General features: G+C 53.7%; 11 protein-coding genes across 11 annotated transcripts; 5 read left to right on the plus strand and 6 right to left on the minus strand.

Moving 5' to 3' along the window:
* Positions 1-790: 790 nt before the first annotated feature.
* GOT1 (Golgi Transport) lies at positions 791-1,330 on the minus strand (the record flags this gene model as incomplete). Its single annotated transcript, XM_062888780.1, has 3 exons — positions 791-1,090; positions 1,149-1,240; positions 1,309-1,330. 3 exons carry the CDS (start codon positions 1,328-1,330, stop codon positions 791-793), a joined length of 414 nt encoding a protein of 137 aa, XP_062744688.1.
* A 1,292-nt stretch (positions 1,331-2,622) lies between these two features.
* Positions 2,623-3,243, minus strand: QC762_304840 (uncharacterized protein; the record flags this gene model as incomplete). The annotated part of the gene is made up of 1 exon (XM_062888781.1): positions 2,623-3,243. The coding sequence occupies one exon, from the start codon at positions 3,241-3,243 to the stop codon at positions 2,623-2,625; it is 621 nt and encodes a 206-aa protein (XP_062744689.1).
* A 191-nt stretch (positions 3,244-3,434) lies between these two features.
* On the plus strand, positions 3,435-3,961 carry DAD4 (DASH complex subunit dad4; the record flags this gene model as incomplete). The annotated part of the gene is made up of 5 exons (XM_062888782.1): positions 3,435-3,529; positions 3,578-3,634; positions 3,689-3,733; positions 3,788-3,872; positions 3,933-3,961. Exons 1-5 carry the CDS (start codon positions 3,527-3,529, stop codon positions 3,959-3,961), a joined length of 219 nt encoding a protein of 72 aa, XP_062744690.1. The 5' UTR covers positions 3,435-3,526.
* Positions 3,962-4,123: 162 nt separating this feature from the next.
* ARP5 (Actin-related protein 5) lies at positions 4,124-7,225 on the plus strand (the record flags this gene model as incomplete). The annotated part of the gene is made up of 4 exons (XM_062888783.1): positions 4,124-4,634; positions 4,710-5,030; positions 5,086-6,839; positions 6,895-7,225. The coding sequence occupies 4 exons, from the start codon at positions 4,124-4,126 to the stop codon at positions 6,925-6,927; spliced, it is 2,619 nt and encodes an 872-aa protein (XP_062744691.1). The 3' UTR covers positions 6,928-7,225.
* Positions 7,226-8,706: 1,481 nt separating this feature from the next.
* On the minus strand, positions 8,707-11,475 carry NdufS1 (ndufs1 NADH-ubiquinone oxidoreductase subunit). Its single transcript, XM_062888784.1, has 6 exons — positions 11,276-11,475; positions 11,192-11,215; positions 11,038-11,089; positions 10,961-10,975; positions 8,986-10,890; positions 8,707-8,923 (listed from the first exon to the last, which is right to left on the minus strand). Exons 1-6 carry the CDS (start codon positions 11,391-11,393, stop codon positions 8,806-8,808), a joined length of 2,232 nt encoding a protein of 743 aa, XP_062744692.1. The 5' UTR covers positions 11,394-11,475; the 3' UTR covers positions 8,707-8,805.
* Positions 11,476-11,681: 206 nt separating this feature from the next.
* Positions 11,682-14,411, minus strand: QC762_304890 (uncharacterized protein; the record flags this gene model as incomplete). Its single annotated transcript, XM_062888785.1, has 2 exons — positions 11,682-13,775; positions 13,842-14,411. The coding sequence occupies 2 exons, from the start codon at positions 14,409-14,411 to the stop codon at positions 12,426-12,428; spliced, it is 1,920 nt and encodes a 639-aa protein (XP_062744693.1). The 3' UTR covers positions 11,682-12,425.
* Positions 14,412-15,499: 1,088 nt separating this feature from the next.
* Positions 15,500-17,995, minus strand: QC762_304900 (uncharacterized protein; the record flags this gene model as incomplete). Its single annotated transcript, XM_062888786.1, is given in 3 exon segments — positions 15,500-16,665; positions 16,727-17,590; positions 17,602-17,995. 3 exon segments carry the CDS (start codon positions 17,888-17,890, stop codon positions 15,500-15,502), a joined length of 2,319 nt encoding a protein of 772 aa, XP_062744694.1. The 5' UTR covers positions 17,891-17,995.
* On the plus strand, positions 17,812-19,436 carry QC762_0052970 (uncharacterized protein; the record flags this gene model as incomplete). The annotated part of the gene is made up of 2 exons (XM_062883515.1): positions 17,812-18,849; positions 19,173-19,436. Exons 1-2 carry the CDS (start codon positions 18,832-18,834, stop codon positions 19,434-19,436), a joined length of 282 nt encoding a protein of 93 aa, XP_062744695.1. The 5' UTR covers positions 17,812-18,831.
* A 20-nt stretch (positions 19,437-19,456) lies between these two features.
* On the plus strand, positions 19,457-21,549 carry QC762_304910 (uncharacterized protein; the record flags this gene model as incomplete). The annotated part of the gene is given in 3 exon segments (XM_062888787.1): positions 19,457-19,832; positions 19,886-20,193; positions 20,209-21,549. The coding sequence occupies 3 exon segments, from the start codon at positions 19,457-19,459 to the stop codon at positions 21,547-21,549; spliced, it is 2,025 nt and encodes a 674-aa protein (XP_062744696.1).
* Positions 21,550-21,995: 446 nt separating this feature from the next.
* Positions 21,996-23,413, minus strand: QC762_304920 (uncharacterized protein). The gene is made up of 2 exons (XM_062888788.1): positions 22,962-23,413; positions 21,996-22,904 (listed from the first exon to the last, which is right to left on the minus strand). Exons 1-2 carry the CDS (start codon positions 23,067-23,069, stop codon positions 22,059-22,061), a joined length of 954 nt encoding a protein of 317 aa, XP_062744697.1. The 5' UTR covers positions 23,070-23,413; the 3' UTR covers positions 21,996-22,058.
* A 397-nt stretch (positions 23,414-23,810) lies between these two features.
* On the plus strand, positions 23,811-25,790 carry QC762_304930 (uncharacterized protein; the record flags this gene model as incomplete). Its single annotated transcript, XM_062888789.1, has 1 exon — positions 23,811-25,790. One exon carries the CDS (start codon positions 23,811-23,813, stop codon positions 25,788-25,790), a length of 1,980 nt encoding a protein of 659 aa, XP_062744698.1.
* Positions 25,791-25,802: the final 12 nt, after the last annotated feature.

Genomic DNA, 25,802 nt, shown 5'->3' on the forward strand with positions numbered 1-25,802 from the left:
AAACCCCTCCTTCCTCCCCCATCAATATTATCTATAACAGGGGAATATTTCTCTTTTTCTCCCAACGCCTTTCCACCACCACTATTAAAACATCGCTATACCCCCTTTACTTTTCTCAACCCATTGATGGTACAGAGAGCTAGGTAACCTGTCCAATCTTCGCTTGTTCCCATTACCACATGTTATACTCGTCGTCATGACAGTCATATCCCTCCTCTCCCGGAAGAAGAAAAAAACCCAAACCTCACCATATTAAAAAAAAAAAAAGTTGTACTTACTCATCCCTACCAACGTTTACACAACAAGCCCCCCTCTTCACCCACCCAGTGTATTTTTTAGGATTCCTCGAAAACGCCTCCAACAACTCCCGCCTCTTCTCCATCTTCCTCTTCTCCTTTTCAATCTCCCGACAAGTCAACTCCATCTCCCTCCGCAGTACCAATTGTCTAAGCCGTTCCTTGGCACACGCCTCCACCCTCTGCCTCTCCTGTTCAGCAATCCAGTCCTCATAGATCTTCTTCGCCATCTCCACCCCTCGTTCCCTCTTTTCCTTCTCCATTTGTTCCACCACAGGCTTCATCCTCATCCACGTCTTCCTCCACTTCCTCCCCGCCTTTCTCACATCCCCTACATCAATCGGATCTTTTCTTTTCACCACCTTGTCGTCCACCACCTTGTCGTCCACCAGCTTGTCGTCCACCAGCTCGTCGTCCACCACCTCAACATGATCATCCTCCATTTTCTGTTGCCTCCTACCCCGTCGCTTAAACACCTGTAGGAATCCCATCACCTAAACAGGCAACTCAGCATTCCTCCTCGCCCCCAAGCCCGTCCTGTCAACCAACATGCCCACATACGGCCCAACAACGGGAATATTCCTCGCAAACCCGAGAATCGTCCCCAAAAAGTCCCCAAACAGGATCAAAATCCCGTACAGCTCGATAAGAAAACCGATCAGAGGCCACCGGAGGAAAATCAACGTCAGGCCGGAAAAGAAGGCGAGAGTTCCTTGGATTTTCTGTCGGCGGGCGAAAAATACGGCTGTTTTGGCAGGGCCGATGATGATTGTTAGGCCGATCAGGAAGAGGATCTGGGGGCAAAGGGTTAGTGAGTGGTGGTGCGAAAGGGGAGAGGAAGAAGAAACATACATTGCCCATTGCGAGCATGGCTCTGTCGAAGAAGAGGAGTACACCCCCTATGAGAAAGAAGCCGCCGCCTGAGCAGAAGGCCACTCCGACCTCTGGGGAGGTTGTTAGTTACTACCTTGAGGGGTGGGTGGGATGTGAGGAGGGGGAGGGGGGAACGTACTCTGCGAGTCTGATAACCACATCATCTTCTTGTCTCAACGTCTCTGCTTAATGATTGCACCAGCCAAGAGAGCTGTCCAGCAAGCCACCACAGAATCGTGATGATGTGTCCCTAGCACCACGATGTGTTCCTCCGAACACGGTCTCGGAATTGCCTCCCCCACACCTTGTGAGAGACTGCTCGGTCTGCTTTTTTGTTGACGTTTGTATCGTGCGTAGGAAGAATCCCGTTGAGTCGAGCGGAAAATATGACAGGTGCTGCGGTTTCCTGATCCCGGCGGTGCTATCGTGGCGGTGTTCGGGGTGAATTTTGAGAAGGGTACAGTCGTCGTCGAGACGATGGTCGGCGATCGTTGGTGGTGTGAAGCCTTGAATCAAAGTCTCGTTTTAGTCGGGCGAAAAGGGTAAGGTAAGTAATATCTGTCCTGTCGAGAAGAGGAATCAAAAAGCTGCTGCTGCCTAGCTCGCAATAGGTAAAACTGTGTTACAGATGATTCGTCGTGGTGTGTTAAGTGTCAAGAGTTCAAAGACACGAAAGTAGTTGGATGATGGATGGGAATAAGCTGCAACAGCAAGCGCAACGCAACAGCTTGCGACAGGAAGGGACAACGCCAAGAGGGACATTTCTTCAGGGGTTCTCTCACAGACGGAAAGGGGGCCTAAGCATTTCTTTCTCGTTGCGGCAGGCAGGGCCCTGGTTAGAAAGATGGAATATGATTGGCTGATGATAAGACTCCACTCTCGGGAGCTGCTGGTCTTTTCTTGAATTTTTGGAGAAAGTCAAAATCATCTTTCTTGCATCGAAGAAACATCTGAGGATGGACCAAGCTGGTTGAGCAATGAGCAGCAACAAATACCCAAAGCCGACAGGATGATGTATTCTTGGGAAAAAAGACTGCCAGTACTGACAGACCTGTCAGCTCTTATTCCAATGGCCAAGGTCAATGACGGTAGGTATATATATCTCGCTTTTCTCTCATGTCCCCCTCAACACAAAAACACATGCCGCGACGGCTCCCATCGCTCGTCGTTGGGAGCACCCCGAGTTTGGTAATCCCGATCCTTACCCGGAAGTCTGTCGATACTCAGGCAGAGAGCAACTGATCACGATTAAGCCGGGGCGTCAACTTGATACTCCTGTCGAGAGGCAGCGAGTTGCATAGATGGGGCCTGACTTTGTTGGTCAAACAATTTATTATCTTGATATTTATGATTCTGTTGTGGAACTGCTGCCATGCCTTTGCGCTGCTCCGTAACGCCGTGCTTCCCAATCATAAAAACAAATGAACGCCATTCCCAACCACTGGCCCCGCTTCTATTTCAGTATCGTCTGAGCCCCTCTGGCTTCCAAGAATTGCTCCCCTACGCCATTGGGCAGAGATCGAATCATCCCAAACACCTCCCGGTTGTGATACTTTAGTCTCGTCTTGGGGTCAATGTATGGTGCTGGTAGACCAGTGACGTCGCAGTACCGCTTCTGTGGAGCTAGACTAGGAGCGCCTTCGATGTTGGTGTATGTTGGGATTGGGGCAGAGGACGTGGCTCCGTTGCCGTTTCCATTGCCTTGCTTGTTGTTGTTGTTGTTTAATGACTTCTCCAGCACCAGCTTCGACAGGCTCCTCGACGCCTGGGCGAGGTTGGGTTGAAGGCTGTTGCCGCCGCTGCTGGCGGGTGTAGACGTCCCACTCGTTGAGAGGCCGTCGTCGTTTTGGTCTTTTGGAGTCGCGGCGCCGCTGGCGTCTTGGGGGGTAGCGATCACGGAAGCTTCCTTCTTTTGGGCGTCGCCGAGGATGGTCTTGATGTTCTTGTTGCGGCGCTGGTTGGGGCGCCAGTGTGGGTTGCGGAAGGTCTTGTGGATGGAGTGGATGTCAAGTTGCTCGAGGAGGGCTGTGTGGGCTGCTTGCGCGGCGAGCACTTCGGGGTTCTGTGATGCCATGGTTATGATGGTGATGCTGGAGAGCTGATGGGTGAGTGGTGGCGGGCTGTGGTCAGCGATCAATGGCGAGCCAACTTCTGGAACAAGTGCTGGGAGCTTCAAGTGTTGGAACCTCTGCCGCGTCTGACCGCTTTTGCTGTTCGCACTGTCGACGCGCTCCAGAAAGCGTGCCCCGCCAAACACTTTGTGGGGGTGGGGCTGTACGTTATGCTTCGCCCATTCAAGTCATTATTACCACGAAAGCCATCAATTTTGGAGTGACAGAGCTGTGATAACCCTCAAGATGGTACGTTCTCATATATATTGCCTTATGTTATGGACTAACAAGCAACAGGAAAGTCCACACGAGCATCAGCAGAACCTCCTGCTGTCGCGCATTATCACCAATGTTGTAAGTCAACTCAGGTACATGGCAAGCAGACAGCACATACTCATGGATATACAGGAGAAACTGAACGAGTCCATTCTTGTCATGAACAAGACCCTTCAAGTAGGACATCATATTCCAAAATCACTGCTTAATATCAAGCTAATCGGCTGGTAGGACATCAACATTCAGAACATGAACATTGAGCTGGTAGCCCAAATGTTCAAGAATTACCAGTCCAATGTCCTTTTCCATCTCGAGGGTAAGCTCTCATGATTTAAAGGGTCACATGCAACTGTGAACTGTACTAACACCGGTACAGCTACGGACAACTTGAAAGATCCGGCGTGAAGTAACCTGCGAAGAGTTGCAATGGGTTGAGCAACAAGGCTAGTGTTCACGGCAAGCTCATCATGTTGATGTCAGGAAGCATTTTACAGCGGCGTTTAGGAGTACTATATTTCTAGACTGTTCTGAGTGCCAAAGTCGATATATTCATCATCTATTGTCTTGATGACTTTCTGTAAGTGCCTACAACAACCGCACGGTGCATCTCCAAATTCCAACTGTATCAGCACGGTGCGGCGCGCATCCCTGACAGCTCCCGGCAGCGGCAAGCTCGAGGCGGATGGCGGCGTTGCGCACTGGACTTACAACTTCCATCTTGCTCTTTGGCAAAGCAATAATATCTCTTTTATTAGCAACCAGTTTTCCAAGTACGTTATCATCCGGTCCAGAATCATACCAAAATCCCCTCGAGAATTTCTACCAAACTCGTCAACATCATCACCAGAAACCTTACGTTGCGCGCTTCCGTACACCTGCCATCTGCGACTCGCAGCAATGGCGCCCTCGGCAATGGAAGGGGTTGTCAGCACACGAGATGCCTGGATGACCCTCCCACCACCGACATTGCACCCGGTCAAGGAAGCCAGATTCGAGAAATACCTAGAGCCACAAACAGACGGCCGCAAGCGCGCCCTAGCCTTGCCTCAAGGGCAGGCCGCGATTGTCATTGATAATGGTATGCCAGCTTGCTTTGCTGTCCCCAACACCAAGACCAAGATTGCTAACATGTCAATTGTTGTTTTTTTCGTAGGCTCCTACAATGTCCGCGCAGGCTGGTCCTTCGAGGACAAACCCCGATTGTCCATCCCCCCGATCATGTCCAAGTACCGAGATCGCAAGTTAGCCAAGACCTTTTCGTTCGCCGGCCAGGACTGCTATGCCGACACCACTGCGAGGGGACATATCCGCAATGCGTTCGAGGCCGGGACTGGCATCGTAAGCAACTGGGATGTGATGGAGCATGTTTTGGACCACATCTTCATCAAGCTTGGCATGAATGGGGTGGAGGGCGGGATTGATATGCCTATTGTTATGACGGAAGCTGTCGCCAACTTTCCATACTCGAGGAAATGTATGTGTTTCCCCCCCTTCTATCTTGATACTGTTGTTGTGCTGACACTTTCCAGCCATGGCTGAAATCATCTTTGAGTGCTACCAAGCACCAAGTCTCGTCACTGGCATCGACTCTCTCTTCTCATACCGCCACAACAAGGGCGACACAGGCCTCGTCGTATCCTCATCATACAGCTCAACCCATCTCATTCCTATCTACAACCAAAAACCCATGCTAGCTCAAGCTACGAGGTTGAACTGGGGCGGCTGGCACGAGGCGGAATACCTTCTCAAGCTCATCAAGCTGAAGTACCACACCGGTTTCCCCGGGAAGCTGAACGCCTCCCAGGCTGAGCAAATGGTGCGGGACTTTTGCTACATATCTCTAGACTACGACAAGGAACTCTCGGGGTACCTAGAATGGACCGGCCTGGAGGACAGAGAACGCATTGTGCAATATCCTTACACCGAAGAGGTCATTATTCAGAAATCGGAAGAGGAACTTGCACGGATCGCTGAGCGCAAGAAGGAAAGCGGCCGCAGACTACAGGAGCAAGCCGCCAAGATGCGCCTCGAGCGGCTGATGAAGAAGGAAGAGGAGCTGGAATACTACAAGGATGTTCAGAGGCGGCTGGTTGACCAGACCAAGAAGGAGACGAAGCGAATCCTCGATGATGCTGAAGTCAAGGACGAGGCACAGCTCGAGAAGATTATCAAGGAGCTGGAAAAGACAATCAAGAAGCAGCGGACAAAGGACCTGGGTGAACCAGAGGAGGAGCAGGAAGCCCCTGATTTTAGCCTCCTAGACGTGCCGGATGACCAGCTCGACGAGGCGGGGATCAAGCAAAAGAGGCAGCAACGGCTGCTGAAGTCCAACCACGATGCGAGGGCGAGGGCCAGGGCGGAGAAGGAAGCTGAAAAGGCGAGGATAGCAGAGGAGGCGAGATTGGACGAGGAGAGGAGAACGAATGATCTCGAGGCGTGGCTGGAAGACAAGAGGCAGGCGAGGTTGGCGAAGCTGGCGCAGATCAAGGAACGGGATCGGCTGAAGGCTGATTTGGGCAATCGCAAGTCGCTCGCCAGCCAAATACGCATGAAAAACATTGCCAACCTGGCCTCGGACACACCTACGGGCGGGAGCCGCAAGCGGAGGCGCGGAGGGGATGATGATGACTTTGGGGCGGATGATGCTGACTGGGGTGTTTACCGGTCGGTGGCCATCGGCGCCAACAAGGGGGACTCTGACGACGACGAGGAGGGGGAAGAAGATTTGGAAGCTGCGGTGAGGGCGCTGGAGGCGGACTTGCTGGAGTATGACAAGGATTTTACTTATGAGAACACGCTTGAGGCGCAGAACGACTGGTCCAAGAGTCTGCTGCATGCGTTCCGGTATGGGCCGAGACCGTTTGATCCTTCTAATCCGGCCGAGACGCACAGGCTGCATCTTAATGTGGAACGGATAAGGGTGCCGGAGGTGATTTTTCAGCCGAGCGCGATCGCGGGGGTTGATCAAGCGGGCATTGTGGAGATTGCGGGGGATATTTTGAATCAGAGGCTGATGGGGGTGGGAGGGGAGGAGTATAGGGATGAGTTTCTGAGGGATGTTTTCTTTACGGGGGGGAATACGTTGTTTGAGAACTTTGACGAGAGGTTGAGGAGGGGATTGATGGGGTTGTTGCCTGCGGGGAGTGAGTTGAGGGTTAGGAGGGCGGGGGATGCGGTGCTGGATGCTTGGAGGGGGGCGGCGGGGTGGGCTGGGACGGGGGAGTGCAGGAGGGCGAGGGTGACGAGGCAGGAGTATGAGGAGAAGGGGGGGGAGTATATGAAGGTGAGATTGCCCTTGACATTGGTGGGAGAGAGAGATGTGCTAACAAGTGATACAGGAGCATGATTTGGGGAATGCCTTTGCTGGGTAGATCAGTTTACACAGAGACATAGCAGGGAGAAAATGCAGGTGATCGTGGGACAGGAAAGGGCGCGATGGTTTCGGATGCCTGGAGGGTCTGCATAATGCGATAGGCATAGCAGTGTTATAAGATGTTTATTCTTGTATTGTTCCAGTCTTGGGACTGTTGAAAATGTCCTTGCGAGAAGTCTCTCGTGGTGTGAACACCTCATATGTCTGCTGCCCCTTCTACACCTAGACTTGGGACTGCAAAGCATGGCTACTATCCACTCATAAAACCCACCACATATCAACACACAATCCGCCCCCGACAACCACATACGACCACAGACAGCTGAAAATACGGGATCCCGTCCGCTCTCCCCTAGTCAAACAGCTGATCGCCAGACTAGTACTCAGGTGGGTGACCACTGGGGAATCCCTGGTGTTGTATGTTTTTTGTTCTCCATACCGGTGGATCTTTTTGTGGTGTTGAGTCCTTGACTGACTCGAACATGCTGATCGGGTTAGGGTTGAATGTGAGGAGTGAGAGCTTTAGCACGGGCCATATCGATTGGAGAACCGGAAGCTCGGAGCTCTTTAAGCTCGAGCTTCGAGTTGGAAGTGAACAACGTCACTTTGTTGCTTTTTGAGCCTCAACTTTATCTTTTTGAAACGGTCGACTGAAACGGAGCTGGTTGTACGGCATAATTGGGACTCAATCTCCGTTTTCAGAGAAGAGGCGTCGACTTGCTTGAGGAAACGGCATTGACATCTGCGAAGAGCTGCCGCCAAGATCAAGCTTCACCACCACCACCACCACCACCACCACGTCAACATAGTTACAACACAATACATCCACATACCATCACCAACTTTCATTCACACCTTACAACCACAACCACACATCCCAACCAGAAAAACGCGCAAGAAAGAAGCAGCAATGGCAAAACAATACTTCTCCCCCTACGCCCCCCGCACCCCGCGCTCCCCCCGTCTAATCCTGATCTGGATCTCCTGCTTCTTCTTCCTCGTCTGGCTGACCTGGTTCCTGTCCGGGCGTTCCATGGACGAGAGGGTAGCTCGCACCAATTCCCGGCTTCAATTCGGGAAGGAAGGCGAGGGGGATGATAGGAGTTGGCACGAGGCCAGGGATGAGCACAACTAAGAATTTACCACCGCCACGACGAGTATTTGACTCACTTCACTTCATCATTTTACACTCTGCAACTTAAACTGTGGTGGGATGTGGCTGGACTGGATGGGGGAGCGGCGTGGGGGAGGGGGGACGAAATGGGATGTCAGGGGTGCTCAAAGGGGATTGGAAAAGGGTAGAGGGAGAGAGATTAGGGAGGGGTGGTTACATGCTGGGAAAAGGGGGATATGTATATAATTAATTGATGGTGGATGGTGACGGACACGCAATTGAGTATCACTATGGGGTTCGGGGGTTGGGGGGTGGGAAGGGGGTGGAAAGACAGAAAACAGGAAAGGGAAAAAGAGGATATTGTGCCTATTCATGGTTAGTCGAGTCTCTGAACGAGTAGGTACCTGCTGCTCAAAACATCAACTGCCATTCTTCATACTTTGGGCAAGAACTACATCTTGATCCCTCCGGTTTGTGACATGTTTCGCCTGACCACTCTCATCATCTCCCATTTACATCACCTCACCATTTCAACACTCACAAGACAAACACAGCATTCAACACAAAACATATATACCTCTCTCCCTATCACACCCCCACCCCCAAAACAATATGTACAAACAACACAAACAACTCTGCAACAGGTAACCATTCTATTCGTCTTCCTGTCTCAACCTTGTACAACAAAAACACAACTACACACAACACATCTTTTCCACCCCCCAAACCCATCCTGTAGGTATGCTTGCCTGCTCAAAACATCTATACACCATACTCAACCTGTCCCATCGGCCTATCCTCCTCCATGCCCGGAGCCATAAAGTTCGTCCTGGGATCACCCGTCTCCTTCGCCGCCGAGCAGCGCGCCATCGTCGGGGAGCTATTTTTAATGTCAGCTTCATCAACCACACAAAAAAAAAAACAAAAAAAAAAAAAACATACCTTCTAGAAATCACATCCGTAAAATAAAAATTCTCCACCACCTTCCTCAATGGCTCCCCACTAACCTTCGCCCCCTTGTTCTGCTCCACAAGCTGCACCTTGCTCAGCTCCCTCAGCGCAACCGGCTCGACAACATCGTACGCCGCCAGCGCAGGAGAAATCTCCACCATCCTGTCCCTCAGCTGAGCCACGTCATCATACGGCAGCGGCGCCCCAAGGAACTCGCTCACCGCCCGGATGATCTTCCAGTCCGTCCTGCTGGCGCCCGGCAGGCCCGTCGCGGCCCTCGTCATCTGCGTGCGGCCCTCCGTGTTGACATAGGTGCCCGCCTTCTCCGTGTACGCCGCACCGGGCAGGACAACGTCCGCAATCTCGGCGCCCTTGTCACCATGATGGCCCTGGTAAACAATGAACGCGTCCTTGGGGACGTCGGCCGCGTCAAACTCGTCGGCACCCAAAAGCCAGACAAACTTGGGCTTGGTGTTGGCCACCTCCTCGTTGGGGACGACGAAGCCGACCTCAAAGGCGCCCGCGCGGGAAGCCTGGCGCTGGAGGACGTTGTAGCCGCTCCACTCCTCGGTCTGGAAGTTGCCGGCGTTCTTGTCGACGAAGCTGCCGACGACCTCGTAAAAGGCCTTGGCGTCGGGGTGCTCCGTGACACCAGAGCCAACAACAATCATGGGCCGCTTGGCGGAAGCGAGCTTCTTGCCAAACTCGCCACTGAGAGCAGTCTTGAGGGCCTCAAGGTCCCGGCCGAGGTGGTCAAACTCAAAGGTAGACTTCCACGTCTCGCCAACAACACCAATCTCAAGATCAGAGCGGAGCCATTGCTTCCTGATGCGGGCGTTCAAGACCGCAGCCTCATGTCTGGGGTTGGTGCCAACGAGAAGAACGCAGTCGGCAGACTCGATGCCCCAGATCTTGGAGTTGAAGAGGTAATTGGACCGGACATCAACACCGTGAGCAATAGGCTGGCTGCCGCCGGGAATGTCGAGAGCGAGGTTATCCGAACCAAGCTTGTTGGCAAGATCCTTCATGGCGACCAAAGACTCAACCTCGGTCAGAGCGCCAGCAATAACCTTGAACTCGTTCTCCTTGGGAGCCAGCGTCTGGTAAGCATGCGAAATCTCGGTAAGAGCCTGCTCCCAAGTAGCCGGCTCAAACTTGCCCTCCCTGCGCACCAGAGGAATCGTCAACCTCTGCGTCTTGAGACCGTCGCAAGCAAAGCGAGTCTTGTCGTTGATCCACTCCTCGTTCACATCGTCGTTCAAACGAGGCAAGATGCGCATGACCTCCAAACCCCTCGAGTCAACCCTGATGTTGGATCCCAACCCATCCAACACATCAATCGACTCGGTCTTCTTCAGCTCCCAAGGACGCGCCCGGAAGGCGTACGGCTTCGAAGTCAGCGCACCGACAGGGCACAAATCAATAACGTTACCCGACATCTCCGAGTCCAAGTTCTGCTCGAGGTAAGTGCCAATCTGAATATCGTTGCCACGACCAGTCGAGCCCATCTCGGGGGCACCAGCAATGTCGTTGGAGAAGCGGATGCACCTCGTGCAGTGAATACACCTGTTCATGCTCGTCTTGATCAGAGGACCAATGTTTTTGTCCTCGACCGCGCGCTTGCCGCCAATCTCGTGAAACCGGCCACGATCAGCGCCGTAGCGCATCGACTGATCCTGGAGATCGCACTCGCCTCCCTGGTCGCAGACGGGGCAGTCGAGGGGGTGGTTGGCGAGCAAGAACTCCATGACACCCTCGCGGGCCTTGTGTGTGAGGGGCGAGTTGGTCTTGACGACCATGCCGGGCTGGACGGGCCATGCGCACGAGGCGACGGGCTTGGGGGCGTTCTGGACTTCGACGAGACACATGCGGCAGTTACCGGCGATCATGAGTTTCCTAGAGACACATATCTTATCAATATCGGTGTCGTTGTTGTTTGTTGTTGTTGACACCATTGGTGACATACTCATGGTAGCAGTATCTGGTTTGAGGAATTCCATGTTAGCATCTCTCCCTTCCACTAGTCCGTGGACTTGAACATACCTGGGAACGGTCACACCCGCCTTCTCGCAAGCTTGAATGAGCGCGGAACCAGCTATTATTCACCCCCCCCAAGACCAAATCAGCAAAACCATCCCCCTTTGCCTATGAAACCTTTATCGCGAGGGAAAAGAAAGAGAGCTCGGCCTTTTCTTACCCTCAATCGAAACCTTCTTCCCATCTATTTACATCTCCAGCGTCAGCACTTGTCCCTCTGCATCCCAAAGACTGCGATCCTCACCAATGGTAAGCTCAACCTCAGCCGGCCTCACCGTCGTCGTAGAAAACGTCCTGTTGGCGACCAAGCTGGCTCTGGCCCGCGTCCGCCAAGCCGAGCGAGCCAATGTCTGCCTCAACATTGTTGCGTATTTGCCCGTTCGATCTCGCCGGTAGTTGGGTATCGCTGTCTGTCGTCGAAGTTCGATCGGGGGGGAAGGGGGGTGTTTCGTTTCTCGTTGCCGTCGGCGGGGGGGAGGGCGGCCAACTTGTTCCGTGATAACGAGGGGGGTCAGAGCCGCAAGCTTACCTCGAGAGCTTCGTCGTTAGCAAGTGGCTCGTGCATTCAATCAATGAGGCAAACCAAACTGCGGGTCCCCCACCCAACCTACCCAACCAATCACAACCACCCAATTCTAATCCCGCCCACCCATAAATGTCTTCCCCCACCAATTTCTTTTTTTTTTTTCGCTTTTTCCTTTTCTTTTTCTCTCCATATTGTACCAACGGTCACTTATTGTAGGAGGGTACTGGTTAACTTCTTCCACGGAACTTCCTCCTCTATCATGTGCACCAAGAGAGAAAAAATATTATACTGGCTCCGTTTATGGATGCAGGTGAGAGATTTCGTGTCTCGTTGAGCCATGGTTCTTACCGGCGGTTGCTACATTTTTGCCTGTGACTATTGTCCATTTTGATTTGTGTGCGAGTGAATGACTTTCGGTGGATTGAATGATCTCAAGATATCTTTTCGTGGCATTCTGATTTCGATGAGAGGGGGGACCCGTTTGTCTGAGGCCAGATGACCCGAGAGTGGCATTTCGTAGCTGTGGAGGGACCGTGATAGCTTCCCATAGACATCGACTTTTCAGTTCTCCCCATCCCGGGGGACTGATCGAATCGCACGTGATGGTTCGGGAATGCTTCCTGGCATGGTGAATGGCACGGTGAACTGCATTTTGCAGAACACCAATCCATGATTTTACTCGGCGTGGCCTTAAAAAGACAATATCATCACATCCTCAAATCTTTACAAGAATTACCAAAATTCTCTATTATCTCAAACACAAGACTCGCCTGTCCAATATACAGTATTCATCCCACAAATCCCATCCCCCCTTATCCCAACATCGTTGTATCTACACAAACCTACAAATACCCCCATCCCTTTAACCTCAACTACACAACCTCTCATCTACCTCCACACAACCTCCCTCCCTCCCAAACCCTCGTTTCCCTTCCACCTCCCTCTTTCTCTCCTCCTCCTCCTCCCTCTCCCTCTCCCTCTCCTCCTTCACCTCCCTCCATTGCCGCTCCTGCGCCGCCCTCCTCGCCCTTGGACTCAAAGTCTCATACCCCTTCTTCTTCTCCCCTTCCCTCTCCTCCCCAACAACATTACTCGCATTAGCAAAGATCGTCGCCAAACAATTCGAGTTTGGAGGCATCCCCTTCTTCTTGACAACCCTCTTCTTGACAACCCTCTTCGTGCTTGAACTGCCAGTGCCTGGTGGTGGTGTTTCTGTCTCAGCACCACTAGCTGTCTCTATACTCGGTCTGCTCTTCTTCACCGGCGGCCGCTTTCCAACCGCTTCATCATCACCACTGTGCTGCGGAGATAAAAAATCAGCCAACCGCTTCTGGGGGGGGTCGTTGCTGATGGAGAGGGATCCGAGTTTATCCAGTCCCGTCGAAGAGCTAGAGATGGGCAGGTTGGGTCGGGTGGCTACCATCGTCGGTGTAGACAAGCTAGAAGGGCTAGGGACAGCTGGAGTGGGAGAGATGGCGACAGGCTTGAGACTGGACGACTTTATCGATCTCTTCTTTTTGGTCGAGGATTCGGTAGGCAACATGTAGGTTTGTTTTCGGGGAAGACCGCTGTTGCCAGATTGGGGAGTGATGTTGGTGTGGTTCTGGATGGTTCTCCGAGGAGCTGGTGTTGTTGAGCGGGGTGAGGCTGTCGCCGTTTCAAACGGTGATGAAGGCGTCTTTGCCGGCAACGGGGATTGTGTTGTAGAAGATGTACCCTTTTTAGACGGCATGGAGGCCACTTTTGTCATCAATGGACCTGGTGTTGTCAAGGGTAGGGTCTTCTTCGACCGAACCGAGGTTTGCTTTTGCGTCAACGAAGTCTGTGCCGCCGACGGTGAGGCTTTCTTTGACAGATGCGAGATTTGTTCCGGCATCAATGAAGCCTGTGCTGCCGAGGGTGTAGCTGTGCTTGACGAAAGCGAGGTTTCATCCTCTGTCAACGAAATGATCTTTGACAATGGTGATGATGACGGTACATGTTTTGATCGCAGCAACACCTGTCTCGGTGTGATCAAGCCCTGCTGTCTCGTAGCCGAAGACTCCTGCTTCGCCAGTTCCGAAAATGTCTTTGCCAAGTCCAAATCTTTCTCCTCCCCCGAAGCCAAAGGTGTCCCAGACACATCCAATGAGTGATCTCCCGATCCACGGTGTCTCTTATCGCTCCCAACAGCATCCCCGGAAACCCGGACGCCGTCAACAGTTGAACCCGTCGCCTTCTAAGCACCCATCCTCTCCTCCGGCCTGACCTCAAACTCCCTCATCTTCTCCACCTCCTTCTCCACATACACCGCATACTTGTCCTTGATGCCCTTCATCGCATTCTCAAAGCTGTCCAGCTCGCTGATCGAGCTCTCAATCAAAAACATCAAGTCCCTCACCGTCTTCTCCCTCACCGGCAACGGCTTGTCCGCCGGCTCCGGCCTGATAACCTGCTTCAACGGCAGCACAGCTTCCGACTTGACATTGTAATCCTTATTCGGATCAGCCGGGGCGCTGACACTCGCCAAGAAGGAATCCTCCTCCTGCGGCGTGAGAGCAGGGCGGTAGTCCTGACCGAGCTGATTCTCGGCCTCTTCAGCCTCGTTGATAAGCCGCTGTTTCTCGCGATCAAACATGTAGTACAGATTCTCTCTCGACCCCTGGCGGTGAAACTCGATACTTTTGAGAATGTGCTCCAGGCGCTGCATCCGGCCCTGCAGGGGTGTCGCTGTGGTGAGGTCGAAACTGACGGGGACAAACATGTGACCAGCTACGTTCCTAAGCGGGGGGATCTTCTCCTTCTCCTCTTTGACAGGCGGCTTGAAGGAGCGGTCGAGGTCCATCAGATCTCCGAGGTCGAAGGAGCCCTCCATGATGGGTGATGAGGTGGTTGCAGAGTCGAGTCAAGTCGAGTCGAATAATTTTGACAGGCTTTCTCGAGAAGGGAATGCTACATATACTGGCTTTTCTGGTGACTCGGTTAGTTAAAAGTACAAACAGCTTTGAATGCGACGTATTATAGTTACCTCGGCAATGGTTTGTTCCTGCGGTTGCTGTTGTTGGAAAACGGAGTGTGTGATCTTGTGAAGTCGAAAGAGAAGCTTCGATATTTGCCCCGCCACAAGACAACATCGACGACACGCCTAGTGACCCCGCCACTTCACCGCAACTCGGCGAAAGGAGCGATGTGAAATATGCAGAGGAGGGTTCAGTGGCTGACTGGGCTGGGGAAGGCTTTTTTTTTTCTTTCTTTCTTTCTTTCTTTTTTTTTTTTTAATTTATTTTTTCTTTTTTCTTTTTTTGCAACAATTGTAAGTGCTCATATTCAAGGTTACAGATTGACGTTCTTGGCCGCATCTCGCCCTCAATGCTCGAGGTTGACTAGGTTGGTTTTGTATCTTCCGTCGTTGTGTCTACAACTAATCGTCTTGTGATATTCTTACAAACACCCGTTGATAACAAATTCGTTTGTACCGTGCTAGCAGGCCAGGCTTATCAAGATCGGATGAGGCAGGCGAATATATGTCATATCCTGAGGTTCTATGTTGACTTTTGAACTACTATAAAATCAAGACCATGGATATCCCAACAGGTCTTCCCGAAATGAGCTCAGTCATGGCTTTGTCGTGATCCCAGAAAGCTGGCAGTTGACCTTTCATTTCATGTAGACACCCTCAACTAGTTGTCTACGTTAAAACTTACAAATGTACTCTAACAGTATCACTTCAACGTTCATGTGTTTACACATACCTTGAGCACTTGAACAAACACATACAAGTCAATGAAGCCCTCACGACACATCAAATCACATCAACATCACCAACACGGAACTCACCCTGAACCGCACAACTGAGATCAAGCACCACTGTCAGCAAAATAACAAATACGTGATATTAACAAAGTCCATCAGAAACAAGGAAAGGGTAAAGCACCTTTATGTCCGTTGGCCACCCTTCAGAATCTATGCCAACCTCACACCCGCCTCCCTCCTCCTCTTCCCCTGATCCCTCGCCGCACTCCCCAACCCCACAATCTGCCCCGCATCCAAAATGCTCTGCTCCATCCTCCTCTTCTCCTCCGCCAGCTTCTTCAGCTTCTTATCCGTCTTCCCCTTCCCAGACCCCTTCCCATGGAACTGATGACTCAACTCCTTAAACGCCTCCTTCTGACCCAGACTCCTCCCGTCCTCATCAATATACCTCAGCTGCACGTCCGGCTTGTACCCCTCCCGATACAAGGCATCAATAACCCTGCTCTGGTGCATCTCTCTGATGCTGTTCTGCTGCTGCTGCCACATCTCTTTCTCTTTTGTCGACATCCTCTTGAACCGCTCGCTCTCACGGTCCTTCTCACGCTGGAGGCGGGTTTCTTCATCGAAAAGAGCCATGCGCCGGTTGAGCTCGGCGAGAAATCTCTGGCGCTGACGGAACTTTTCGGCTGCTTCGGCGCCCTGACCTTCTTCGAGGAGGTGACGGTCGCGGAGGAGGGAGAGGGTGGCGCCCATGCCTTGGGCGACCGTCTTTTCTTCTTCCACGCCGAGAGGGAGGTCGGCCAAGGGGGTGGTGGCGCGGCGGGTGGAGGAGGGCTCATATTCATTGCGCGGATCGTGGGCGTCGGCCATTTCTTCATCCGAGGACTCGTCCTCCATCGCTGTCACCGCAGCGGGGCCGTTTTCTAGCTTGGGTTTGGGCGCCTTTCTGCGCTGTTCCTCCTGGTCCCTGTTTGCGCGGAGCGTGTCAACGAACTCGCTGATCTCGTCAATGACAACGGCCTTTTCTGTAGAGGGGAGAGCGTCATCAGGGTCGTTGGTTGTTTCCCTCAGCTGACGGGCAATGTCCTCTGGCCGAGTCTTTTTTCGTTTCTTGAGGGCATCTCGTCTTTGTTGAGCGAGGGAGGTTTGGAGGTCCTCGTCGTCAGCAAAGTCGTCAGTGATAACTTTGCGCTTCTTCGTGAACGTGATGGCGCCGCTGTCAATATCCATGTCGTTATCGAGGTTGGTTGTGTCCCCTGGGAATAGCACGTCGTCGTCATCCTTCTTCTGCCGTGATGACTTGGACTTTTTCTTGGGCTTCTTGACTTTGATCTCCGAGGCATCGAGGTAGTCTGACACTGGGGGAGGAGCGTCCTCTGTTGAGATTCTGTTAGTTGTGGCGATCAGAAAGCTGTGGATGAAGAAAGTGGTGCCTACCAAGAGTGTCGAGATCCCCCACTTGTTGCCTTCTCTTCTGAACTGGCGCTTGAGCAAGAATGTCGGCCAAATCTGATGACGTCCCCACTGCATCCAGCGTGAAAGCCTTCTTCTTTTTTCCGTGAATCTCCTCATCGTAATGCGACAGGATCCCAATCTGACCCGTCTCGTCAATGTCGTTTGGGTCGTATACTGGCCTCTTCTTTTTCAGATCTAGCCTCTCCTGCAGCTTCTCCCGTTCCCTCAGCTCGGAGTTCTCCAGCTCATCCCCTTCCTCCTCTTCCAGCACACCCGTATCCTTCAATGTGAGGACCTGATCATCTCCATCCAGGAAGCTGGCCATGTCGTGCGCAACCTTGACACCGGCCAAGTCAGCAGCTGTATGCTCAGCCGCCTTCCTTTCCGCTGCCTCCTTCTCTGCCCGGGCCTTCTCTTCCGCCTCGATTTTCTTTTGTCGCTTCTTTTGGCTCTTCAGCCAGGACTTGGTGTCGAGCTCGTCATCGTCGTCTGCGAGGCCCTTGCCTTGCAGAACCGCATTGCGCTGAGCCAGCTCACGCGCCTTCTTGATCGCAGCAAGCTTCTCGGCGCGTTTCCGTTTCGCTTCTTCGGCTTCTTGCGCCTTTCTGTAGTTTTCGAATCCTTCTGCTTCGCGAATCTCGAGGGTGCTCGCCTTCTCGCCAGTCTCGGGGTCTGGGGATGGTTCTTTCGCTGCTTCCTGTGGCGCTGCTCCAGGCAAAGGCAAGGGCTTCATGCCCATGGCCCGGCGGACCTTGTTGATCTCTTCTATCGACGCAGCGTCCATTTTTGTTGTTAATGGCGCAAAATGATGATGAGTTGATAAAATTGAGGACCAACCTTGATTGGCAAGGCAAGCCCAAGGCAAGGCGACGAGCCAAGCTGGACATGATGAGGCTGACATGCTCGAAAGTGGAGCCGGATTGATAAGATAAGCCAGACAAACAGCAAGGCTGGCAAATTTGCATGCGTGCACGGGCCACACTCCACCAAAAATTTGCCAGTATTTAGGTGAAGCCAAGCTGAGATTTTCCAACTTCTCTTTTTCCTTTTTCTCTCTTCAACGGTCCTGTGCCCAGTGTTCCTCTGCTGCCCTCGGGTGGTCAGAGTCGCAGCGCTGGCGCAGCTCGGTATTACCAAGGATGCCATCTTCTCCTCATGATGTCAGCTCTACCGACAGGAACCAAGATTGACCGAAGTCTGTGGCAGCTCTGTTCGCGCCGTTTCGGCGGCGCTTGAGCGGGGTGTAAACTGATTTTACGAGATGCTATATTCCAAGCCGTTCGCAGAGACCGTCGGTCTGTGATGCTGGGGGAAACCATAGCGACCTACATTTTGATATCATGTGATTCTTTGCTTTGAATTCTTGTCCGTTATCTCCGGCGGGTTTCCATGATTGGCAACACGTTCGGAGGCTGCTCCGAAGCCATTCACAAGTTTCCAAGAAAACGGACCGATCACGATGGCTTCATGTTTGCTCTGAATCCCGAAGTGTCGTTCGGCCTTTCTCGGCGTGACAAGAGCTGAGCCTGAAGTTGTTCCTTGGCGGCGATCTGTGGCTGAGGCATGTGACGATGATTTTTTTTTTAAAGTGAGGCTTCGGTGCGAGCTTCCTTTCTCGTGGGGAAGCCGGGGACCCCACAATCTGGCGTCCGGCTGCCGATGCGGGGAACGGCACTGCGACCTCACCATCCTCCAGATTCCTCTCTGGGGGAGGAGGGCGTGAAACCGCCGGACGGACCGATTCGAATCTGCGATTGCGGGGCCGACGCTACCGCAACCGTTGGGCTAGCCATGACCTGCATATCGTCTATTTTTCGAGAAGAGAGGCTGTCTCCATCAGATGCTCTCTATCAGAGAGGGTGATTGCGTATCATGTAGGCTACCACCCAGATCAAGCACATACTACACGCGTACACAGGTACAGACATACACACACCTGCATATCTACAACAGCAAGATAGACGACAGACCTTGGATGACAGCAGGGGAGAAAAAGCACGGTGCCTGAGTTTAGTGCTCCTCCTCCTGTCTCGGGTGGCCCGATTTGGCATCCTCCCCATACCCCATACGATTCTGTACCCCAGTCCATGCTCCCCACACTGCATGTAAGTGAGATTCTTCAATCTCCATGCTTTGAAGGGCGTTCTCCGTGGTTCATGCAACCGCCCTGCTCACCACCACAAGCCGCGGCAGTCTGCTAGACCCAGTAAAACTGATCAAGACGACCAATCCCCTTTGTCCACTGCCATGGCTGCCCAAGCTGGTGACGTCTTCAGGCCCTGGTCTCTCCGGCTAGACATCGGTGCTTTTCCAAGAAGTGTGGTCAAGTGCCTGGTATCTCGGTTAACCCTCATTCAGAGCAGATAGCCGGCCGACCTGGGGAATAGAACACGCTTGATAGCATACACAGTAGCTCAACCGCCTCTAGACGCTCCGTTGCAACGCTGTCAACTTACCTTCCCGCGACCCGGGTCCTACCCCTGCTTCCCGGCCCTGCCTCTCTGCTCTGGCCATCGTAGCACCGAGCACGAGAAACACCGAGAAGCCATCTTGCTCACACCTTGAGGTCGGCCCTTCCCTCCGCAGCCCCACCGTGCCAACGGCTTGGACGTCCGTGGACGCCCTTGACGTTGAGGCGGTCCTTGGCTTGACCCCGGCCCGAGCACGGCAGCCTCCCGGTACCACACGTTGAAGATCCAAGTATAAGTAAACATGGCTCTCTTCGCCGTTCCCAACATCATCCAGGACCTCATCCCAGCAGCAGCCTCCGAGTCAATCAACCCTTGGACCTGGAACCTGAACCTGAACGCCTCTGGTCTCTACGAATACCTTCCCACCATGCACGCCTTGTCCAAGTTCGCCCTGCTGGGCGCCTGCGCCGTTCAGTCGGTGATGGGTCTGCCCGAACCTGTCGAGAGACATGAGGCCAACCTCCTCAAGCGCAACGTCGACGACTGGATCAACAGAGAGACCCCCATCGCCTGGGAGAAGCTCCTCTGCAACATCGGCCCCGATGGCTGTGCTGTTCGCAACCAGGGTGTTCCCGCTGGTGTCGTTGTTGCCAGCCCTTCCCGCTCCGACCCTGACTGTAAGTTTACTGGTTCTCTGATATCACTCGCACTTGCTGACAGACACCAACAGACTTCTACACCTGGACCAGAGATGCCGCCCTCGTCTACAAGGGCCTTGCCGATGCCTTCCGCCGCAACTACACTGAGGGTCTCCACACCCAGCTCAAGAACTTTGTCTCCTCCCAGGCCAAGCTTCAGGGTGTCGGCAACCCGGCCGGTGGTCTCAACGACGGCCAGGGTCTTGGTGAGCCCAAGTTCATGGTTGATCTCAAGGAGTTCACCGGCGAGTGGGGCCGCCCCCAGCGCGATGGTCCTCCCCTCCGTGCCATTGCCCTGATCCGCTACGCCAAGTGGCTCGTTGAGAACGGCCACAAGGCTGTTGCCAACGCCCAGGTCTGGCCCACCATCGAGAACGATCTCAAGTACTCGGCCCAATACTGGAACCAGACCGGTTTCGACCTCTGGGAGGAGGTTCCCGGCTCCTCCTTCTTCACCATCGCCAGCACCCACCGTGCCCTCGTCGAGGGTGCTCAGCTCGGCGCCGTCCTCGGCAAGCCCACCCGTGCTTACACTGCCGTCGCCCCTCAGGTTCTCTGCTTCCAGCAGTCTTTCTGGAACGCTCGCGAGGGTTTCGTTGTCTCCAACATCAACGGTGGTGAGTGGCGCCGCGGCCGCGACGCCAACTCGATCCTCGCCTCCATCCACAACTTCGACCCCTCCGCCGGCTGCGATGCCAACACTTTCCAGCCCTGCTCCGACAGGGCGCTCTCCAACCACAAGGTCGTCGTCGACTCTTTCCGCTCCATCTACAACATCAACCGCGGCATCGCCCAGAACAAGGCCGTCGCTGTTGGCCGCTACTCTGAGGATGTCTTTTACAACGGCAACCCCTGGTTCCTCGCCACCTTTGCCGCCGCCGAGCAGCTCTACGATGCTCTCCTCGTCTGGAAGGCCCAGGGCTCCATCGCCATCACCCAGACCTCCCTTCCTTTCTTCCGCGACCACGTCTCGGGCGCCACCGTCGGCACCCACGCTGCCGGCTCCGCCACCTACAACCAGATCGTCTCCGCCATCACCGCCTACGCCGACGGCTTCATTGAGGTCGCCTCCAAGTACGCCCACTCCAACGGTGCCATGAACGAGCAGATTGACCGCAACACCGGCCAGCCTATCGCCGCCCCCGATCTCACCTGGTCCTACTCCGCCTTCCTCACCGCCACCGCCCGCCGCGACGGTTACATCCCCACCGGCTGGGGCGCCGGCCAGGCCACCGCCCTCCCCGCCGGACAGTGCCAAAAGTTTGAGGTTGCCGGCAACTACAACCTCCCCCCCACGCCTGTCTTCCCCTCCAACCTCACCCCCGCCGCCAACGCCCCCATCGAGCAGATCACCGCTGTTCCCACCGGCTGCACCAACCCCGAGAAGGTCTTTGTCACGTTCAACGAGCGCGCTTCTACTTCCTGGGGCCAGGTGATCAAGGTTGTCGGCAACGTTCCCGAGCTCGGCAGCTGGGACGTCAACAAGGCTGTTCCGCTTTCCGCGTCCAAGTACACCTCTGGGGACCCGTTGTGGTCTATCACTCTGCCTATCCAGGCCGGGAGCAGTGTTCAGTACAAGTACATCCGCATCACGAACGGTGTTGCCGGTGTTAGCTGGGAGGGGGGTGACAATAGGGCTTTTAGCGTGCCGGGGGCTACTTGCGATGTTCAGAATCGGTGGGATAACTGGAGGTAAATTGCTTCGGGAGTGGTACGATAGATTTGGATGGGATAGGAGGGATAGGAATAGAAGAGGAGGGATGAAAAAAAAAAAGGGAAAACATGCATAATCGGGGGTGGGATCGAGTCTTCTTCTTGTTGTCATCATATATATCTATTGGATATCTCTTTTTCTTCTTCTTTTTTTCTTTTGGGGGTTGGTTGGTTGGTTGGGGAATCCTTTTAGGGGGTCGTTGGAAGAGAGGATTGTATATATATTGCAGAGTTTCGCATACAAAAATTGCATTTTCTTTTACATCTTATGAAAAGTCTTGATTTGACATGCGTCCCGTCGAACAGGTGAAGAACCGCTTTGATACCTCGCCATATTTTTCAACAACAACAACAACAACAACATGTATAGCCACTTACACATATGATCAGGCAAGTCTGCATGTTATTCTTTGGCTGAGACTCCAAGCTCTTTTCCATTGATTCTTTCACGAACATGGTCTTTTGTACACAATTTCTTTCCCCAACCACCCCCTACCGCCTATCGCCCTCCTCAAACCTATTATTCCAAAAACCCCTGTAGTGCCTCCCTTTCCCCGCCTCGCTTATCTCTTTCACCTCTCTGGGAGTGAGTTTGAATTTCGGCAGCTTACTCAACCACCCCTTCAGTCTCTCCTCCCTTTTGCTCGTTGTCAATGCGACAATCCCCTGATCCAACACCCACCTCAGCCCTACCTCCCCCTCCCCCACTCCGTATTTGTTTGCCAGTCGTTCATAGACTTGATCCACCGGGCCGCCCCGGGCTTTAGTGATCGGCGTCAGCGGGGCGTATGCCGCCAAGGCGATATTATGCCTCCTGTGGAAATCGACAAAATCATCTTCGTGCTGGAGGTAGGGGTGGTATTCGACCTGGTTGATCACTGGGGGGTGCTTGGCTGTTGAGAGGATTGATTCCAGGTGGTGAGGGAGGAAGTTGGAGACGCCGATTGATTTGGCGCGGCCCGAGTCTTTGATCGCTTCCATTTCTGCCCAAGCCGACTGGAGGGCTTCAGGAGAGGAGAGAGGGGAGCCGAAGAAAGGGGAGTGGATCAGGTAGAGGTCTACGTAATCGAGGGAAAGGTTGGAGAGGGAGCGGTCAAAGGCTTGTTGGATTGTTTCGCCTTGGCGGCACGAGGTTTTGGTCGTGATGAAGAGGGTTGAGCGGGGGATGCCGGAGGTTTGGATGGCGGTGCCGAGTTCTTTTTCGTTGCTGTAGGCTTCTGCGCCGTCGAGGTGGGTGTACCCTGCCTTGAGGGCGGTGACGGTGGCGGCGACGACATCTTCGTTGAACTTGGACTTGTCGCCGCGTTTGAAGTTTGCGGTGCCGAGGCCGTAGCCGAGCTTTTATACAGATGGTTAGGGGAGGGAAGGTGAGATGATGGGAGGGAGGGGGCTTACAAAGGGGATTTCGTTGCCGTCGCTGAGCCTGAGGTTGGGGATGTGGTCGAGCTGTTTGGGGGTTGCGCCTGAGGCGTCGGGGGCGTGGGAGGCTTCGATGGAGTTCATTTTGGTGTAGGACGCTATGAGGTATATGTGAGTTTGTGAGGGTGGTCTCGGTGGTGATGAAGAGGGTTTTATAAGCGCTCACTGTAGGTAGTACCAGGTTATCTCCGATGTCGTGAATGTGGCTTAAATGTCGAATTCGAATTCCCAATCGAATAAATGGCTGCAAGAGAACGGCACCAGCGTGCCATCCCGGCCTCGGTCCCGGCAAGGCGGGAGCGGGGGCACCCCGCAGCGGCGGGAGGGGGGCACGGGAGTAGATGCGGGGCGCCGTCCCATCGGCTATGGCGTCATAGGGTCTGGGGTTGGTTTGATCTGATAATGCACGCCATCTTTCATGTTTGGACCTGGCCGGTTGCCAAGAGCTGAGATATTCTCATAATCCATATCAAAGAATTCATCAGATTGCCACCTCAAGACAGAACTCTGCAAAAGTCCATGATTCATACATATGTTTCTCCACGGGTTCGCGTTGGGTGCTTATGCCAAGACAGACCCCTGTACCACCCTCCATGACGTTCAACGACTTGCCGTTGACAGCCGCCACTCACTGTGACAGCCCCGCGATGTCAAACCATCGCTGATTGATAAGCCATTTCTTTCACAGCCTTATACAACCCTCCCCTTTTTTTTTCTTTTTCTTTTTCTGCTTTTTTTCGCCATCACCCTCACAGCTCTGCTTCAGACAAACAGTCCTCAAACCTTGTAAACCCCAACCTCAACCATTTCACCAGCGCCGCGCCTATGCGCTTCCCAGCACCAGCATCCCGCTGTCTAGCCCTCGCATCCCACCTCCGCTATCCCACTTTCAACCAGCTCCCCTTCTCGATCTCCCGCAACTTCTCAGTCCTTCCCTCAAACATGGGCTCCTCCTCCCAACCCGGGGGCCTCCCCCTCAAATCCCTCCCCAAATCCTGGACCCTCCCCTCCCTCCTCCCCCCAGACCCCTTATATCCCACCCCCCTTTCGTCTCACAACACCCCCCGCGATGAAATCACCCCCCGCCAGGTCCGCAACGGCCTCTTCACCTACGTCCGTCCAGAACATCAATCGACCTACCAACTCCTCGCCATATCCCCCGCCGCCTTCAAAACCCTAAACCTCTCCCTTTCCGAGGCCACCACGCCTGAATTCGCCGAGACGGTAGTCGGTAACAAGCTTTGGGATTTTGACGAGACGGACGAATCGAATCGAAACTACCCCTGGTCGCAAAACTATGGTGGTTTCCAGTTTGGTAGCTGGGCCGGGCAGTTAGGTGATGGACGGGTTATCAGCTTGTTTGAGACAACAAGCGAGCTGACAGGAAAGAGATACGAAGTCCAGCTGAAAGGCGCGGGAATGACACCCTACTCCCGCTTTGCCGACGGAAAGGCGGTGCTGAGGAGTAGTATAAGGGAGTTTATCGTCTCTGAGGCTCTCCACGGCCTCGGCATTCCGACCACCCGCGCTCTGGCTTTGACGCTTTTGCCTGAGGAGAGGGTTAGACGGGAAAGGATGGAGCCAGGGGCGATCGTGGTCAGGTTTGCAGAGACGTGGATCAGGCTAGGGAATTTTGATTTGTTGAGGGCGAGGGGGGAGAGGGGCAATATGAGGGTTTTGGCTGATGTTGTCGCTCAGCATGTTTACTCTGGCTGGGAGAACCTCCCCGCCAGGTTAGAAGAGGGACAAACCGAGCCGAAGACTGGCGTGAAAAAGGAAACAGTGGAGGGACCAAAAGGGGAGGAGCAAAACCGGTATTCCCGCCTCTACCGCGCCATTGTCCGTCGCAATGCAGCTACTGTGGCCAGGTGGCAGGCGTACGGGTTTATGAACGGGGTTTTGAACACTGACAACACGAGTATCTTTGGGTTGTCGATGGATTTCGGACCGTATGCGTTTATGGATGTTTTTGACCCGAGTTATACGCCTAATCATGATGATCATATGTTGCGGTACAGCTACAGGAACCAGCCGACGATTATATGGTGGAACTTGGTGAGGTTGGGGGAGGCGTTGGGGGAAATGATGGGGATTGGGGAGAGGGTTGATGATGAGGAATATGTTGAAAAGGGCGTGGTGGGGGAGGAGATGGAGAAGGAGATGGTGGGGAGGGCGGAGAAGGTTATCGAGCAGGCGGGGGAGGAGTATAAGCAGGTGTTTTTGGGCGAGTACAAGAGGCTGATGAGTGAGAGGTTGGGGTTGAGGGGGGTGAAGGAGGATGATTTTGATGGGTTGTTCAGTCCGCTGCTTGATGCTATGGAGGCGTCGGAGCTGGATTTTAATTTGTTTTTTAGGAGGTTGTCGAGTGTCAAGGTGGCTGATCTGGAGAGTGAGGAGGGGAGGACGGAGCAGGCAAAGGTGTTTTTTTATGGAGACGGGTTGAGTGAGACGAGCAGCGACGACCTTGAAAAGGTTGCTGATTGGCTTGCGTTTTGGAAGGAGAGGGTGGTGGAGGACTGGGGTGAGGGGAAGGATGAGGAGAGGATCAGGGCGATGAAGGCGGTCAACCCTAATTTTACGCCGAGGGGCTGGATCATGGATGAGCTGATCAGACGGGTCGAGAAGGAGGGGGAGAGAGACGTGCTGAAGAGGGCTATCCACATGGCTACGTATCCGTTTGAGGACTCGTGGCATGGAAAGGAGTTTGACGGGGTGGTGTATGAGGGTGACGCGGATGAGGAGAAGAGGTGGACGGGGGATGTGCCGAGGGGCGGGAGGGCGATGCAGTGTAGTTGCAGTTCTTAGGTGTGTGTGTTT

This window comes from Podospora pseudocomata, chromosome 3 (assembly GCF_035222375.1).
Source record: "Podospora pseudocomata strain CBS 415.72m chromosome 3, whole genome shotgun sequence".
Taxonomy (NCBI): Eukaryota; Fungi; Ascomycota; class Sordariomycetes; order Sordariales; family Podosporaceae; genus Podospora; species Podospora pseudocomata.

Bases quoted from the DNA above. Each gene is read 5' to 3' on its own strand.
- NdufS1 (XM_062888784.1), bottom strand. From the start codon at position 11,393: ATGTTGAGGCAGACATTGGCTCGCTCGGCTTGGCGGACGCGGGCCAGA. The intron at 11,090-11,191 runs GTAAGAAAAGGC...GGTGAATAATAG, and splicing joins GAAGAAGGTTTCGATTGAGG to CTGGTTCCGCGCTCATTCAA. The intron at 8,924-8,985 runs GTATGTTTTTTT...CATTAAAAATAG, and splicing joins ACGGATGTGATTTCTAGAAG to CTCCCCGACGATGGCGCGCT.
- QC762_304920 (XM_062888788.1), bottom strand. From the start codon at position 23,069: ATGAACTCCATCGAAGCCTCCCACGCCCCCGACGCCTCAGGCGCAACC. The intron at 22,905-22,961 runs GTAAGCCCCCTC...TCTGTATAAAAG, and splicing joins ACGGCAACGAAATCCCCTTT to CTCGGCTACGGCCTCGGCAC.